The sequence below is a fragment of the Xyrauchen texanus genome, chromosome 39, assembly GCF_025860055.1.
Source record: "Xyrauchen texanus isolate HMW12.3.18 chromosome 39, RBS_HiC_50CHRs, whole genome shotgun sequence".
Lineage (NCBI taxonomy): Eukaryota > Metazoa > Chordata > Actinopteri > Cypriniformes > Catostomidae > Xyrauchen > Xyrauchen texanus.
This window is the reverse complement of record NC_068314.1, coordinates 21042258-21060579: the sequence shown is the minus strand read 5'-3', so window position 1 is coordinate 21060579 and position 18322 is coordinate 21042258. Positions and strand designations below refer to the sequence as shown.

Genomic DNA, 18322 nt, shown 5'->3' with positions numbered 1-18322 from the left:
TATAATTATATAGCAATAGCCTAGTAATGATGATGGGCCTACTACTACTCATAATAATAATAATAATAATAATAATAATGCCTGCAAGCTCACATTAGAAGTCTGGTGCTACTGCCAATAATAATAATAATAATAATAATAACAACAATAAAGCATGGGGCGGGGGGCACTGGGGCCCCAACTGCAATGAACCAGATTTGGGGGGGCCCAGCTTGCAAAAGGTTGAGAACCCCTGCATTAGCAGGACCATACACAGTGTCTCCACTGTCTTAACTGATACTAGTAGCTTTAATTTCGACCCACAGAGCAAATTTTAAAAACGAAATATTAAAATGCACACCTGATGAACAAAGCTGTGATTGTGTAAAATAATTAGATTGTTCTGCACTAAACGATTGCAAAACAAAATGCAATTATCTAGTGAATTAAGTAACACATTTAAGAAAATAAGTGCAGCTTTGGGAAACGCACATAAAAAAAATTATTTGTTAGTACTTTCTTGCAAATAATAAATGATGCAAGTCACAGTTGCAATAGAATGTGTTGATCATTTGGACAGACATACAGTGAATTATGAGTTCTGGGGTGAAGTTTAACATTCAAACAGAAGAGATTGAAAACTTCATTGCCCAAAACAATCATTATGGATTTGTCAGCCCCTAAAGCAATGGACTTAAAAAACGAAACACACTCATACTTTGTTAAAGCAAAAATGGCGGTGAATGTGAATCATCTCATCTCCAAATACTCCATCCAAAACATTACCCCCACCAAGAAGCTGAAATGGAAGATATAAGGTTAAGTCAGGTACAGCAAAGCATCATCCAAATTATAAGACAGTCATCTGATGAGATGAAACGTATGGCGAAAGAAAATTTGACCAGCATCAACCTGTTGTAAGAAGCTCTTGAAGTGGTACATACTGAAACATTTGACATTCGGAAAGAGATTGAAGTTTTTAAAATAAAAAATAAAAATGAAGCGATGGTGAAGCGAGTTTCTGAATTGGAGGACAGAATATTCTATCAAGATCAATACTGACGCAGATGGAATCTTCACTTGGAGGGGCTGTCCGAGTGTACCTAAGATAATGTGAAGACACGGGTGATGGGGATCTGTAAAGCGGTGGTTACCAAGAAAGAACATTATTTCGTGACACACAATGTGGACACTGCTCATCTCCTTGGAAGACCCAGAACAGAAAGCAGCGAAGGAAAGAAACCGAGACCAGTGATAATAAGATTCACCTAGAACAGTACGGGATCTTACATGGAAAAGAGCCAAGGGAAATTACTTCCTCAAGAAAAACAAGATGTACTTCAAAGAAGACCACTCAGTGAAAGACAGAGCTACACCTAATCTTTTGTGGCCAGCGGTTGACAAAGCAAGAAGAGAGGGAAAAATATGGAGTTAGAATTGATATGTCCCAAGTCCAGATAAATGAAAGAACTAATAAGAAGATAAAAAAATTTAAAAAACCCTGACCTGCAGGCAGTAGTTTGCCCTGGTCTGCAATTGAGGGTGCTCTAAAGTTCGTTTGAGGGTGCTTAGTACCTCCTAAAACATTCACACAAAATCTCCATCACCCGAGTCTTCACATTATCCTCCGTACACACGGACAGCCCCTCCAAGTGAACATTCCATCTGCGACAGTACCGATCTTGATAGTTTATTCTGTCCACCAATTCAGAAACTTGCTTCACCATAGCTTCATTCTTCATTTTACCTTCCGAATGTCAAATATTTCAGTATGTACCACTTCAAGAGCTTCTTACAACAGGTTGATGCTGGTTGAATTTTCTATCACCATATGATTCATCTCATCAGATGACTGTCTTATAATTTGGATGATGCTTTGCTGTACCTGACTTAATGGTATATCTTCCGTTTCAGCTTCTTGGTGGGGGTAATGTTTTGGATGGAGTATTTGGAGATGAGATGATTCACTTTCACCTCCCTTTTTGCTTTGACAAGAGTAGGAGTGTGTTTTGTCTGATAAGTCTTTTTTGTTTTTTGGGTCCATCACTTTAGGGGCTGACAAATCCAAAAATACAATGTCCTGAACAAAAGGGACTTTTTTTTTTTGCAGAGTTCACTTTCATGTTGGATGCCCAGACCATGGAATTGTGTTAAGATTAATGCTAGTCTGAATGGATTTCAAAACCGATGGCTCCATTTAAGAGCTGTATAATGCTGGCCAATCAGAACAGTGGACTTTTACATTGAGGTCTTAAGGGAGGAGACAAAAACCCTAGTATAGTTCAAGGGCCAGACACAGGGTTTAAGAATATAATTTAAAGACTTGACACTTATAGACCCCTTTAAGACAGACTACCAATAAACAAGTCAAGTGGTGCTCCGCGATTGCAAGTCAACAGAAGACACAAATGCCGTAATGAAGTCTCATGAAGCTTTATTAGGCTTACACAAGTCTCCTCAGGGATCAATGAAGTAATTTTTTGTACAGTCACACCTGCTCCTTTATATTTAAGCCAACATCTGGGAGACCTGTAGGACCAAGCAAAGACTTTGGGCTGCGAGGAGCAAACTGGGACATAAAGGGGTATTTAATAAAAGGCATAAATGGTTTAGGGGGTTTAAGGCCATGAAACATGGGCAACTGGAATATTTGGGGATAACCGGAGTACAACTCCAGCAGAGTAGCCATGGTGACAGGGGTATTTGTGGGTGCAGTAGTAGTTGGGCTCAATATAAAAGGAAACATTGGGTGCCAGCCTGGCTGTTGTGCACCACCATGATAACCATGATGGAAGTAATATTGATCAAACATTGGCATGGGATAAAGAGTAGTTGTAGTGGTAGTTGTGGGAGGTGCTTGGGTAGTAGGCACAGATTCGGGAATGTAAGGTGGAAAATGCCACCATGGTTTTCCATGTGGGAAAGGGTAATATGGATATTCAGGGGTGTCAACTGGGTCTTGGATGGTTACTGGGGCTGTAGGGGCAGCAGTTGCAGGTTCTGGATGGTAAGGTGGAAAATCCCACCATGGTTTTCCATTTGGGAAAGGGTAATATGGAGATTCAGGGGTGCCAACTGGGTCTTGGACAGTTACTGGGGCTGTAGGGGCAGCAGTTGCAGGTTCTGGATGGTAAGGTGGAAAATCCCACCATGGTTTTCCATGTGGGAAAGGGTAATATGGAGATTCAGGGGTGCCAACTGGGTCTTGGACAGTTACTGGGGCTGTAGGGGCAGCAGTTGCAGGTTCTGGATGGTAAGGTGGAAAATCCCACCATGGTTTTCCATGTGGGAAAGGGTAATATGGAGATTCAGGGGTGCCAACTGGGTCTTGGACAGTTACTGGGGCTGTAGGGGCAGCAGTTGCAGGTTCTGGATGGTAAGGTGGAAAATCCCACCATGGTTTTCCATGTGGGAAAGGGTAATATGGAGATTTAGGGGTGCCAACTGGGTATGTAGGAGCAACATCAGTTGTGGTGGGAAGAGGTGCAGGAATAGGAGCAGTTGTTGGTGGTGTCAAAGGACAAGAAAGAGTTGATTCCCGGTCACCATACCGTATAGGGAGTTGCCAGTCAACATCCTGGAGGAAGACATGAAAATTGAAATGAGGCTTGCATAATGTAGCTTTAAAGCATAGTATTGCATGACAATTATATTCAGGAAGGTTGACAGGAGGGCTCTCAATTGAGTGAGGGTACCTTAATTTCCCAACAGCTTCCTGTGAACGGTGCGGTGACAACCAGTGCGCCACCAGTAGTGTCCAAAGTGAACCCACATTTAGAGTATGTCAGAAGCAGAGGCTGCCATGATCCATCAACTAAATTGGAAAAAAAGAGGTTGACTATGGACTTTAGTAAACTACAATGAACTCACTCAAGATCCAAGTGGCTTACCTTTAATTTGAACAGTATCTGGCCTTGCGCCAAGTGAGATAACCATGCCAGTGGGAAAGCAAGAAACTGTAGGGAGGGGAGGAGTCACAGGGCAAGCGATCTGAACTGGTACCCCCATAATAATCAGTGGCAGAACAAAACTTCCACCCTGTCAGAGATTGGGAGGTGTTCTTGAGAACTTAATGCAAGGCCAATTTGCAAAACATAGTTGGAGGCAAGCTACAGTGTGATTTAGCCACCTACACACTCACCTGTTGTTGGACATTACAGCCACGGTATGGAGCAACAAATGAAACATCTCTGCGTACCCGCTTCACTGAGAAACCACAACCAGCTGGCATCTCAGACAATGGCACAGGAGGCCCCGCTCCTGAGCAGAAGGCACAAGTTAAAGCAATGTCACATTTAAAAATATTGCTTGGTTGTCTGAGGAAGATCAGCATTAATAAGCTGAATGTTTTCTCACCTCTAGAAACCATCAAGGGTGGTGTTCTTGGTCCCGGAACAAGCAAGGTCATAGCATCATCACCACAGTGCACAGAGGGAGCCATTTGTCTCAACTTGGTCTCAGCAAGGTGGAATCGTGCTTTAAACAAAATCACCCATTTAGTAAACATTAAGATAGCATCTCAATGCAAGCAGTTTAATAAGACCAATATCCAAATGATACTTTTCTTGGGTCTCATCCCAACTGTCTTTGTATTAAACATTGTACCTTGGGAACCATTGCCAATTGTAAGCCTGCCAAATCTGACTGTTTTATTCAAGATGACTCCAGAAAGAACGCCTTCGTTTGAAAAAGTGTCAAGACCAGTCATCAAAGGAAAGCTCAAAGTTGTCAACACCATTGTGAAGAGTATGATGTCTTTCTCCCACCACATGGCAAGTGGAGTTATTATAGTCACACAAGCATAAAATCACAACTATAATGAAAACCTAAACCACACAGGTCTATGAACTTGTTGATGCATGTGCTGCATTACTTATTCTCACTTTTGATTTGGTTAAATATATTGTTTGACCAATCGAATGTAAGTTCATCATTCAGCTTGTTGTTTTCACCTGTGTATCATTAGGCTAGGAGTCTACAGGAGTGGTGCCAAATGGCATAAACTTTTGTGAATTATGGGTAAGCATCAATATTGGTTGCTTGATTAGTGTCTTTTTCCAGAACTGTAGAGCATGCTTTTTGTTTGTAGTAAGTATAATGTACATCAAAGTAGTTTGTTTAGTAGTAGTTGTATAAAAAGTAGACTAGTTAGGGCTGTGGATATTTGGGGAAATGGTGTGAGGTATACACATTTATATAGGGAACGATTACATTTTTACATGATACAGTATTAGGGTGTAGAATATGATGTGAGTTGGATGTGATGCTTTGCCCTAAAAGGGGGAGTGGTGGACTATGGCGTCCTAGCAAAAATCATTGCAGATGCATTACCCATGCAGGATGTATATTGTACAGTAGGTGGCAGTATTACTCCCTAGGAGTGAATGGCTATTTAAGAAGAAGAATTTTTGTGTCTTTATGATAGAAATCAACCTTGTATATTATCTCTTTTTAGCCTGTTGGCTGGTTTTAGGGGGCACTTTTTAGTTGAAGTTTTACAATAAATTTAAACATGAAATCATGACAACTCGCACATGAGTCCATTATAGTTACCTAATAAAATCAGTTTTATTCTACTTGGGGAGTCCCCTCCTGGTGGCTGCCATATTAGGAGCACAGACCAGCCACATACTAAATTTCAGCAACCACCCAATTATTGGACACTTTTACACATGGATTAAAACCATGACTGACTTAATTTAATTTCAACAATGTCATCCATAATTGAAGACTTCTTGGAAAGAAGCAGCATGGCATCTATACCCATTGGTATCGATGTCCAAGACTACATAGAGTTTGTGTTGTTACCGAGCTCTCCTGAAATAAACCAACTCATGGATGTGTATAATGCCACTGGCCTTGCCTACAAGTTTGTCCTAATTCTGCCAGTTGAGGCATGTGTGACAAGTTTTTCAACTCTTAATTTAAACAAATTTGTAACTATTGGATTTTAAATGGATAAAATTTCCACATACAATCATCTCCGCAAATTCCGAGGGATGGTACTCCCGGAGATGGTGCTTAAGGTTTGAAGTGTTTCCCGCCTGAGCCGATAATGTTTGCAGCAAACTTTACAGACTGGGTAGCCATCAACATTGATGGTGCTTCGTGGGTATTTTACATCACAGACAGTGGAAATAAAGGTTCAGGCTTGCCCGGACATGTCTGTATATGTTGCGCTCGTGCTGGACTTCTGATGTGCTCGTGATGCGCAGCGCTCGCGACACCTGCATGTCACCTTTAAAATTGAGTGACAGTCAAATGTAACATGAGGAAGGCGCAATTTAAAGATTTATTTTATCTAGCCAAGTTTATATGATAATGTGTAAATGTCGCTGATTCTGTCTTAATTAAACTGATTAGGATTTAAAAACTGTCTTTATCTTCATGCAATACCGTCAATGAGAAGATTTCAACGGTATAATAACCATCCATTTTAAAACCGAGGTATATTGTGGAACCTTGAAACAGTTACATCCCTACTGCCTACAAAATTGCGATGTTTATTTTTGTAATTAGGTAGCTAGTGAGTTATTTTGACTCTCTAATCAGTCCCTGCTGCACAATGCACATCGTGTGTGTTCCACACATCTGATTGGCCAGGTGTTTCGACCCACACCATTTACACTATAACAGCAGCGGGATGGGGATCAGAATCAGATGACAAGGTGAAATGTGTTTTAATGTTAACAATTAATGTATTTATCATGTAAATACATATACACTCTATTTTCGGTGATATAAGTCAGTAAGTAAATTATTGTACTTGATCCCATTAAGGGTCAACCATAGACATTTGCATGGGCCCCCCTGGGCATTGGGCCCGGGGTCATCTGTACCCTTTGGCCCCCCTGAAGGCAGGCCTGCCCTGACCAGGATTATCATCCCAGACAACTGATACGACACCATGACACGGCAATGAGGATGTTCATGTACAACAAACTCGATCAAAATTTTAGCACTCCAGTTGTAATGTTCAGTTCCAGTGTTTGTGTGTAAAATACTTGTACTCAAATCTATTGTATTTTGCAGTTACATGTATGACAACAAGTTAAAGTGTTAAAACTCAAAAGTAGATGTCAGGAATTATGATAGGGACTGACAGCCTCGCTTTTATTTCAGCCTCATTAGCATCAACATTTTACAATATATTCTAATTTTCCACAGAAGAAACTAAATGGTAAAAAGGTTTTAAAAAACATGAGGGTCAGTAAATGACAGAATATTCCTTTTTAAGTAAGTCAACCCAAAGACAATGTTACGGTTTATTTATTTATGCATTTCACTTTCATTTCAAGACATGACATTATAACTTAAAAGAAATCTGACATAACAGAAAGATAAAGAATCTCATATTACACATTTTAAAAGGTGTCTTGTATTGGAGCTGGGACCACTGGGTTTTGGAGCAGGTGAGTCAAGTGCTCAAAGTTGATGGACAGGGGAAATATCTGAAAAAGATGGCAATAACCAATGAGTCAATTATCACTGTCAGAACATGATGCTGTATTTTATGATGAGACAAATTAATAGCGCCTGCTAAAACATTCACACAAAAATGGAAAATTATAATAAATATTACCTTACATCTGCTTTTAGTAAATACATTAACATAATGTGAAACCAAATTATTGCCATAGAAGATCTTGTGCACTGTGTAATATAGGGTATACATTTGTGGTTTGTGCTCCTAAGATCATCTAATATGATTCATGTTTTATAAAGGCACTATCTGTACTACTGATCTTTTGTAGTGTCCAGTTGTGTGTCTGTTTTAATCTGCCATGTAGCATTTAGAGTAAAGGATTTGATGACACATTTCAGTCAAGAAACTTGGTTAAAATTAAACAAGCAGACTCATACAATCAGCCAGGTTAGCTATAAAGCTAATGATCCAGATAATCTGCAAATGGGCAATTTTCGACATTTAACAAGACACTATACATTTATAACAGAGAAAATGATACAAACCTTAAGTCACAGTGTTCCTCTGATAGCATCCGTTTCATTAAATGTTTGCAGCCTTGGAGCTTATCTGTAAATGCTTGATTCCATGCTCATGAGAGCTGTGACTCTGGTCCCGCCCTGATAGTAAAACGAAACGTGATTGGTTGAAGATAGAACGTGCTATGATTGTATTGTGACAGTTATCTGATTAGTTTGAGTAGATGATGGATGGAGTCCACCTTCTTGTGGATTGCCTACATCTCTGTCAAAAGAAATGTTTCAGAATTCACAAACGTGAAAATGTTTTTTTATTATTATTTATCATTTCACTACATATGTGGACATACAGAAGACCCCACCGGGTACCACTCATCTCCACTACAAATAGGAAAAAGAGGCTACAATTTGTAAGAGCTCACCAAAATTGGACAGTTGAAGACTGGAAAAATGTTGCCTGGTCTTATGAGTCTCGATTTCTGTTGAGACATTCAGATGGTAGAGTCAGAATTTGGCATAAACAAAATGAGAACATGGATCCATCATGTCTTGTTACCACTGTGCAGGCTGGTGGTGGTGGTGTAATGGTGTGGGGGATGTTTTCTTGGCACACTTTAGACCCCTTAGTGCCAATTGGGCATCGTTAAAATGCCACGGCCTACCTGACCATGTCCATCCCTTTATGGCCACCATGTACCCATCCTCTGATGGCTACTTCCAGCAGGATAATGCACCATGTCACAAAGCTCAAATCATTTCAAATTGGTTTCTTGAACATGACAATGAGTTCACTGTACTAAAATGGCCCCCACAGTCACCAGATCTCAACCCAATAGAGCATGTTTGGGATGTGGTGGAACGGGAGCTTCGTGCCCTGGATGTGCATCCCACAAATCTCCATCAACTGCAAGATGCTATCCTATCAATAGGGGCCAACATTTCTAAAGAATGCTTTCAGCACCTTGTTGAATCAATGCCACGTAGAATTAAAGCAGTTCTGAAGGCGAAAGGGGGTCAAACACAGTATTAGTATGGTGTTCCTAATAATCCTTTAGGTGAGTGTATATAGTACAGTTTGTTCCAGTCCTCTAATCTGATTGGACGAGAGACATTCCATGAGCACTGATGGTCTGACACCATCAGAACTCCGACGCTTCACTTTGTATGTATCACTCCGCGTGTGTTCGTGCCATTCTAAACTAAAGTGTAAGAGTCATAGCAGTGCTAATGTAGGGCCATATCACACTCTTGCTCGTGTGATATTAGAAGGAAGGAGGGAAGACAGGCAGGCAGACAGGCAGGCAGGCAGGCAGGCAGGCAGGCAGGCAGGCAGGCAGGCAGAACATTAAAACCACTTGCCTAATATTGTGTAGGCCCCCCTCATGCAGATGAGTAAATTCTAGAGACTGTTGTGTGTGAAAATCCCTAGAGATCAGCAGTTACAGAAATACTAAAATCAGCCTGTCTGGCACCAACAATCATGCCACAGTTGAAATAATTGAGATTTTTCCCCCATTCCAGCTCCTGACCCGTATCTGAATGATTTTATACACTGCACTGCTGCCACATGATTGGTTGATTAGCGCTGTTTAGGCGGCACGAGGGGAACTACACAATATTAGCATGTCGTTTTATTGTTGTGTTAAGACAAAATAAAGCTGGTAAGTGATTCATTTTGACCAAAATTTGGTGATATATTGTGCATGTTCTACAGCCAAAAAACTTAGGAAGTAAGTTACTACTGAGGGACCACACTTAAGTCCACAATTTTAAGATGAACTAAACTGAGAACTTTTTCACTTCAGCCACAAACAAATAAATAAAACAGTGAAAAAAAAAAATCACAATCTTCTTCGTATTGTACCTGTCCACTGCGTACCTGTTTTTGTACACTTTGTGACAGGGTCTCAGCCCACTTTTTATCATTATGTTTTGGAACCCATTCAACTTGAATATTAGGGATGCTCAGATTAGGATTTTAACAGCTGATAGTGATCACCGATCATCTTTTCATCTGATCGGCCAATGCAGATCATTTCACTTTTTATCAGCAGCTCTGTCAAAACTGGTTATAAAACTAGTTATACAAATTTATTCCAAGATCATCATATTAGTAAACTATAGTTTTGGCAAGTAATTTAGGACATCTACTTTGTGCATGACACAAGTAATTTTTCCAACAATTGTTTACAGACAGATTGTTTCACTTTAAATCGACTATTTCACATACACTAAGTTAACTGTACCTTTAACCAGCTTGGAAAATTCCAGAAAATTATGTCAACCCTTTAGGCAATTCTGGTAGGCTAATTAGCTAATTGGAGGTGTACCTGTGGATGTATTTTAAGGCCTAACTTCAGACTCAGTGTCTCTTTGATTGCCATCATGGGAAAATAAAACAAAATCAGCCAAGACATCCTTCATCCTTGGGAGCAATTTCCAAACACCTAAAGGTACCAGGTTCATCTGTACAAACAATAGTACGCAAGTATAAATACCATGGGACCATGCAGCCATCATACAGCTCAGGAAGAAGATGCATTCTGTCTCCTAGAAATTAATGTAGTTTGGTGTGAAAAGTGCAAATCAATCCCAGAACAACAGCAAAGGATCTTGTGAAGATGCTGGAGGAAACAGGTAGACATGTATCTATATCCACAGCAAAACGAGTCCTATATCAACATAACCTGAAAAGACTGCTCAGCAAGGAAGAAGCCACTGCTCCAAAACTGCCATAAAACATCAGACTACAGTTTGCATGTGCACATGGGGATAAAGATCTTAAGGGAGAAATATCCTCTGTTCTGATGAACAAAAATTGAACTGTTTGGCCTGTATGTTTAGAAGAAAAATGGTGAGGCTTGCAAGACGAAGAACACAATCCCATCCATGAAGGATGGGGGTGGCAGCATCATTTTGTGGGGGTGCTTTGCTGCAGGAGGGACTGGTGCACTTCACAAAATAGATGGCATCATGAGAAAGGAAAATTATGTGGATATATTGACACAACATCTCAAGACAGCAGCAAGGACGCCTTTTGGAATAGAGCAGATTGAGAGTATGTTAGTTTGACAGAAAATGCTGAGAGCTGTTGTGAAACCAATAAATAATCCACATGTATTTTCTCACCTTCAGGTTCATTGAACCACATAGTTTCATACTTTATGTTGTCATGACCCTCATACCATGAAGTGCAATGGAAATTAGGTTTTTCAACTTCAACTTTTTTTTTTTTTTATCTGAAAAGCAGAAATCCAGAGCAGGTCTTCATAATGTATTGTCTACATCAGTTTTATGCTTGGATCGTAAGTTAGTTGACAACTATGGGCCCAGGGGTTGAGGAGCCATTGGCCCTGGGGGTAATGGCCCCTATTTGGAAAGTCCCTTGCCCAATGGCCCTTTTCGCCACACACACATAGAATTCATCTGGGCCTTCTTGTCTCCCAGCTCTTGCTGCTGTCCACAGCCTCTACTTCTAGCCAATGACTTGGTTCCAAACTTCTAAATTATATACTGGACATTCCCTAGTTTCTGCTGTTTTTCAATGGCTTTCTTTTTAGCATTTGTTTTTTACTCCTATAGCCTGCGCTTCCAATCCGATACGATAACTTTACGCCCTTTTACAATTCTTGAAGTAGGCCATTAACAAAATTATGTTTTAAGACCCCTGAATTGTCTGTGCCAGCCAGAAGGCACACTCATCGACAACAGTCTTTAGATATGCATGGAATTCGTCTCCAGTCTCACCTTTCAGTTGCTATTGGTAATGGCTTTCCAGCCTGTGTGTAAAGGGTAAGCCAGTTTCACCCTCCCGCTCATCGTGTCATATGTTAGTAGCGCTTTCACTTCTACGTCATAATTTCGGGTGGTGACTGGAGTGCTGGGCCAGTTGCACCACCACAACTACTGACTTCCTCCTCCTTTCGGAGTGGGGCCAAGTACTCAAGTGCTTCCTCAAATGCTGCTGCTCAGTCTGGAGGGGGGCTTCCTCTTTTGTGTTTTCACAGCAACAAGGGCAAGCGTTGCTTCTTCACCATCCCTTTGTTCTGCTTCTCTTTCCCATTTGTTACACAGCATCCAATCGATCCATTTCTGTTTCTTTGGAGGCAGGAAATCCAGTATCTGTCTGGTTGTTTCTAGGGTTAAAACACTGAGAGAACCACATGAGTCAAAGTGCCCTTTTGTAAATTTAGACCATTAGTGTACTTGCATAATCTGTTCTCGAATTTTCTAACCATATCTTTCGAAGGCCGCCGAATCTCAGGGTATTTGATGGTTTTGTAACCACAGTTCCACATTTTAGTATAGCAAGTTCTTTGCTGCAGAAATAATTTCAGTGGTCCAATTTAATTTGCAGGATAAACATCTGTTGAATATCTCCCAAGCATTTAATAGTTTAATATCTTGAGTTGTAAAAACATATTTTAACCCCAATTCCCTGGTTTCCCTAATTACAAAGTCTCCAAGTCAATCTAGTAATAATATAATATCTGCCCTATCAATTCACCTGTGGGATTGCTGAGGTAATAATCACTGGACCTCAACCTAGATTTGCTGTATCCTATCCTTAAAAATGCTGGGTCATCAAATAATATTTATTAAACCTGGTCACCTGTTCTGACACTTTATTTAAGTTAACCTTGTTCAATCAATCCAATACACTTGTGAGTTGTAATTCTCAAAATATCCCCTGTGGATAATGGGATATACTGTTTAAATTGGCTAGCCAGTGTAATGGTTCCTAACTTCATATCTGCGTTGTGTGTAATAATAGAGACCACCAACACCATCTCACGCCTTGGGTGGATTATTTATTTCTGTTAAAACACATTCAAATGTGGTGATCAGTTTCACAGCATTCTTAAAGGTTCCACCACAAACACTCTCTTGACTGGCACGAAAATTAATCGTCTGAACATTTTCAGCGAATATATACAAAACGATATGCAAAATACAGAAGTATATAGTATAACCTGTACCTGTTAAAACACATTCAAATGTGGTGATCAGTTTCACAGCATTCTTAAAGGTTCTGTAATGAAGGGTGCACATTAACAATTACAATATGATTTGGCAGCAAGAAAGCCAAATACCTTCTCATACATGTAAAAATATAAGAACAGCAATAAAAATAAAATACATTTTCGCAGAGCACTCACCCACCACAAACACTCTCTTGACTGGCTCGAAAATTAATGACCTAACCGGAACCAGTTCTCAACAAGACACCAGCCAATGAACAGAGATAGTGCGGGTCGATTATAATTAAAGGCACATACACTTATAATAGACAAGGCAAGTGGAAACACCTTTTTAACCCTGTTACACCAGTTTTACATTTTAGACTCTTTCTCAGTATACAATTGAAATTTCCAATTTAAAATGTTACAGATTTTACAGATAAAAAAAATTAAAAAAACACAAACGCTTATTATTTCAATCTCGAAAAAGAAAATGGAGTCTGTCCTAACTTTCTTTGAGTTTCTGTGTTCCTAAATTGGGATGTTTTCCTCAGCCATGGGTCTTAAGTTGTAAAAATTATTGAAGAGTTGTGCTGGTGCGACTTCACAAAACCAGCAATGTACGTGGGAAAAACAAACAACTGATGAAAGGTAAAACCAGCAGCACTTTTGTACGTAAGTAAAATTTATTTCTAAAGCACACTCAAACACAGCAAAGCTGACCGAAGCGCTGTACAGATGAATATACAATACATTAAAATAAAACAAACGCATCAAGTACAGATGAATATACAATACATTTATAAAACAAACACGTCATAAAATAAATAAATAAAAAGACAATCTCATTTAATACTGCAAAACGCTAAAGAATAAAAATGCGTTTTAAGCCTACGTTTAAAAGTAGACAGTGATGAAGCTTGTCTAATGTCAAGCGGTAGCTGATTCCATAGCCTAGGGGCAGCAACTGCAAATGCTCTATCACCCTTGCGTATACAACGTGACCGAGGAATATGCAATAACATTTTGTCTTCAGATCTTAAAGACCTAGTTGGTAAGTATGGCTGTATGAAATCCCTAATATATGACGGGGCCTGGTTATTAAGAGCCTTAAAAACAAACAACAGTATTTTAAATTGAATCCTAAAATAAACAGGAAGCCAGTGCAGCGAGTCCAGGATTGGTGTAATATGATCCCTTTTTTTAGATGATGTCAAAAATCTGGCTGCAGCATTTTGAACCAGTTGAAGACGGAAAAGAGAGGATTGAGGAAGACCAACATAAAGAGAATTACAATAATCCAATCGAGAGGTGATAAAAGCATGAATAACAGTCTCCAGGTCTTGAAAAGATAAAACTGATTTAAAATTAGAAATCATTCGTAACTGATAAAAACTATTTTTCAATACTGAATTTATTTGTCGGACTAAGCCCAAGTCAGAATCTATAATGACACCAAGATTCCTCACATGCGAGTTCACATGGTGGAAGTGTTGGCCAAGCTTGTTAGCAAGAGCGCTTCTAGATTCAGCAGAACCAAAAATAATCATTTCAGTCTTATCACTGTTTAGCTGGAGAAAGTTACTCGATAACCACTTTATGTCTTCAATACATTCCAAGAGGTGTTGAACAGAATCACCTGATTTCAAAGGCAGATAAAGTTGTGTATCATCAGCGTAAAAATGAAACAAAATATTATGTCTCCTAATAATATTTCCAAGAGGGAGCATATACAAATTAAAAAGAATTGGCCCCAGAATGGATCCCTGAGGAACGCCAAGGCCTTCATCAGCAAAATAAAGGACAGTACTTCTACATGCCCTTCCGCAGTAAATTCAGAATGGACTTAAAAGATATCTAGTCATTTTACATTTCATTAAAAAAATAAACACTGGCCATCCACATCTACTCAATTTAATAATTTAAGCCATGGCTTGTATTAAACAAAGATAACTAATAACTCCCTTAGTGAACCTGGTTTCCCCAAGGCAATTTTCTCCATAAACTAACATCTTAAGTTGTATGTTCATTGCCACGGTCACCTCTGGCTTGCTCACTGGGGGCCAAACTATTATTTTTAAAGCATGCTTTTTCAATCTCATAATTATTTTGAACCACACAGACTTTCAGATATAACAGATACAATTCCTGTTACAGCATCATTTTCTATAAAGCTGCTTTGAAACGGTGTTGTGAAGAGCTATTCAAATAAAAATGACTTGAAAATGAAAAGACAAAACACTATGCGACAATGAGTAAATTTGTTTTTATTACTGCTAACTGTAGTTACCTCAATTACAAAATGTAATCTTGAATAAAAACCTTTTGTCATGTGACCCCTATGAACATCGAGCCTATAAAGCTGAGGTAGTGCACATTGAAAATGACCATATGCATTGAAACTTTTATTTGCCATATCAGATAAACATCAACTGTTGTCATTGTCATCATTTTAAACATTTTCAAAAACAATGTTTGTGTTTCAATGTCCTAGACCAAAACGCACATAAAACAAGCTTTAGAAAATTAACTTTGCATTGGAAGACTGTATTGGTTTTCAAAAAAAATATTTTAATATGGCCAAACAGTCGATTGAGGAATGTTTCCACATTTAAAAGTAAAAGAATAAAAAAAAAAAAAGGACATTATCAAAACCCATCTTCTATAAAGTACAATCAAGGAGTCTGAGGAACAATTCTTCAAGCCAAAAGTTCTTACAAATCCTGTTTGTTTAGCTTCAAATGAATTTCTTGTTGTAAATTAATTTAGCTTTAATTTCTAGTTATCTTCATCCTCTTCATCACTGAGCACTCTTTTATATCTGCGTTTGGCTGGAGCAGCAGGAGCCTTGCTGTCTGAATGGACACCACTTTCAGAGATAATCCTGGATGAAGAGTCTCCATCTGTAATATCTGTGAAAATTTTAATAAAAATAAAAATTGTGTAGCGTCACAAAAAAATAAATAACATTAAAATACTGATTGATTAATTTTTTGTACTTTACCCTTGTGTATCTCTACTCACATTTGTATTTGCACAAATTCATTACAAAACATGATACTCTTTGCATATGTTAAGAGGAATTTTGTATTGGATTATGTAGAGTTTAAGCTTTTTGGAGATTAGAAAATAAATAAATGTAATAACAATGAACATGTTAAACAATTGGATAGAACAACTATTAATTACCACAAATCTTCACAGATTAATTGAATTCCTCATGTGGCCAATTAAAGGTGTGGATTCCAATGGTACAGCAAAATTGTACAGAAATTGTAAGAACCATCATCTCGTTCATCTACAGTTTATTTGATTTAAATAAGTTTTGAAATAAGTTAATAAGAAAATAAATAAAATGCACCACTCATTTGAATGAGTAAAGTCGGGTCACACACCTGACGAGAAGCGCAACACTGCGTCGCGGCTAGGACATGGCACGGGTATCAATCACAGGGCACATCGATACGGTTCAGGTGTCAGACAGTACACACTAATGTTATCAAGGTTTTTCCCTTCTTCAAGAATGAACAACGCTAGAGTCAATAATCTATGTCAATCTTTGATAATGATTTGGGTCGAATTTAAAGGAAAACATGCGAATTCCGTTCCATGGCAGAAATTTTAGCAGCCTCCAGAGTCGTAGCTGGGTGCCACCGACAGACTTTGAGCAGAGGCAGTGTGCATGCCTTCATCGAAAACAGTTTTTCGAATTTTAGAATGAGCCATGTCGTCTGCCAGATGCGCCCGGTGTTCCGACCCTGCCTGCTTCGTTCAAATCATAATTTCTTACAGATCAAAACAACACTGAAATAACAACTGATCCTAAGGTTTTTTTATTGCTCTTAAAGTGCATATCAGAAAAGAGCTTTGACTAGCATTTGAGTTACTCATACACTGATGCGGAAAAAAAAAACCTTTAAACCATTCATTGCAACAGAAGAAAAATGTCTTGAGAAACTCAATTAGCTTTTGTGATGTTGTTCATTACCTCTGTGATCATCATCATCATCATCATCATCACTGTCCAATACTCTGCTTCTCTTCTTAGAGCTCTTGCCCTCAATCTGATCACTACCAAACAAAATCACATTTAGTGTAAGAAACTCTATGCAAACATGAATAAAGCAATAGTGTTCAATCAGTGCGGTCACTAACCTTTGCTCCACAGCATCAGAACTGCCCTCAAAGGATGCAGAACCTTATGAAAAGACACAATCATTCATGGGAAATAAATAACTCACAATGGCTAGTACAGTAAACCACAAGATCAAATAAAATTGCAACAGCAAAATAGTAACAAAGGGGGTATTTACACTTGGACACTCAATAAACCTTGCCTCAAAGCAAGGAGGCCATTCAGCTGCTTCATCATGACAAGGCTGCTCCCTCAAGATAATGCATGTGATATTATGGATGGAAACATGCACCGATTAGTATGAATTTTTAGAAATGTGCTTAAAAATGCTAAACATTTAGATGGAAACCCAGCTAATGTGTCTCCGCCAAACTGAGCTAATTTTATATCTAATGCCATTTTTGAACGGATTCAGAGATTTCGTCTGTGCTTTCTGCATCCCGATAATTATAGGGCTCTGCATGTGGTAACCGCAGTAAAAATAAACTCTGATCGTTGAATTATTGTAAATTGCATCCTGAGGTGTAAAGGTCGCACCACAACACTACCATCTTCATTATAAACTGTCATCATTTTTTAAAGTTTAGAAATTAAATATGTTTAATGTCATATATCAATACTTAAACTATTTTGTCGGAGCAAAGCAGAGATGACAGCAGGGGCCAGTCAATACCAGCCATGCGTAAGTTACAGCTTAGAGTAAAAGGGCACAAAGTAAAATGTACCCACTGCTAAATATTTGAACATTGGACCATTAAACTAGGGTGAAATCTAACCTAACGTCTAAACTAAATATTTACTGAAGCTGGACTAAAGGCTGGAATAAAAAAATAAAAACCTGATTGAATGAGCTAATTTTTTGCTCAACAGATTTCAATTCTTTAGATATATGCGATGTCAACATTTACACTCGTTTACATTTACAAGAGAACATTGTGTGACTTCTTGCCGGTTCTTCATAAGGAAACATCTAAGCAGTGTTTACTTATCTTAAACGTTGTCAACCATTGTTTTTCCACAATGCGCATTCACCAGCAGTGAAAAAACCCTACAAATCAGTGTAATTGACAACCATCCCAATCGCTACAATGTTTTTGTACATGTAAATCCTGGTTCACTTTGTACTATTTTCGTTATGATTCTGCCATCCGAGACAAATATCAGAAATCCTAAGGGATTCCTGTTTTTTGAAGGTCAAAATTGGCAATCTTACCTGAATCCCTAATTTGAATTGAGGTAGTAAAAAGGACGTAGAATTGCAATTTGAATTTAAGTAGAATTAAAATGGAATGACATTCACAAT

General features: G+C 38.7%; 1 protein-coding gene across 2 annotated transcripts in view; it reads right to left on the bottom strand.

The window, feature by feature from the left end:
• Positions 1–12839: 12839 nt before the first annotated feature.
• Positions 12840–18322, bottom strand: part of timeless (timeless circadian clock) — a 57672-nt gene continuing 52189 nt past the window's right edge. For both annotated transcript variants that reach the window (XM_052111560.1, XM_052111559.1), the window contains 3 exons: positions 17040–17082; positions 16873–16955; positions 12840–15796 (listed from right to left, as the gene is read on the bottom strand). In XM_052111560.1, the coding sequence (XP_051967520.1) occupies positions 15663–15796; positions 16873–16955; positions 17040–17082 (260 nt within the window). In that variant the 3' untranslated portion in view covers positions 12840–15662. The remainder of the gene's footprint in view (positions 15797–16872; positions 16956–17039; positions 17083–18322) is intronic.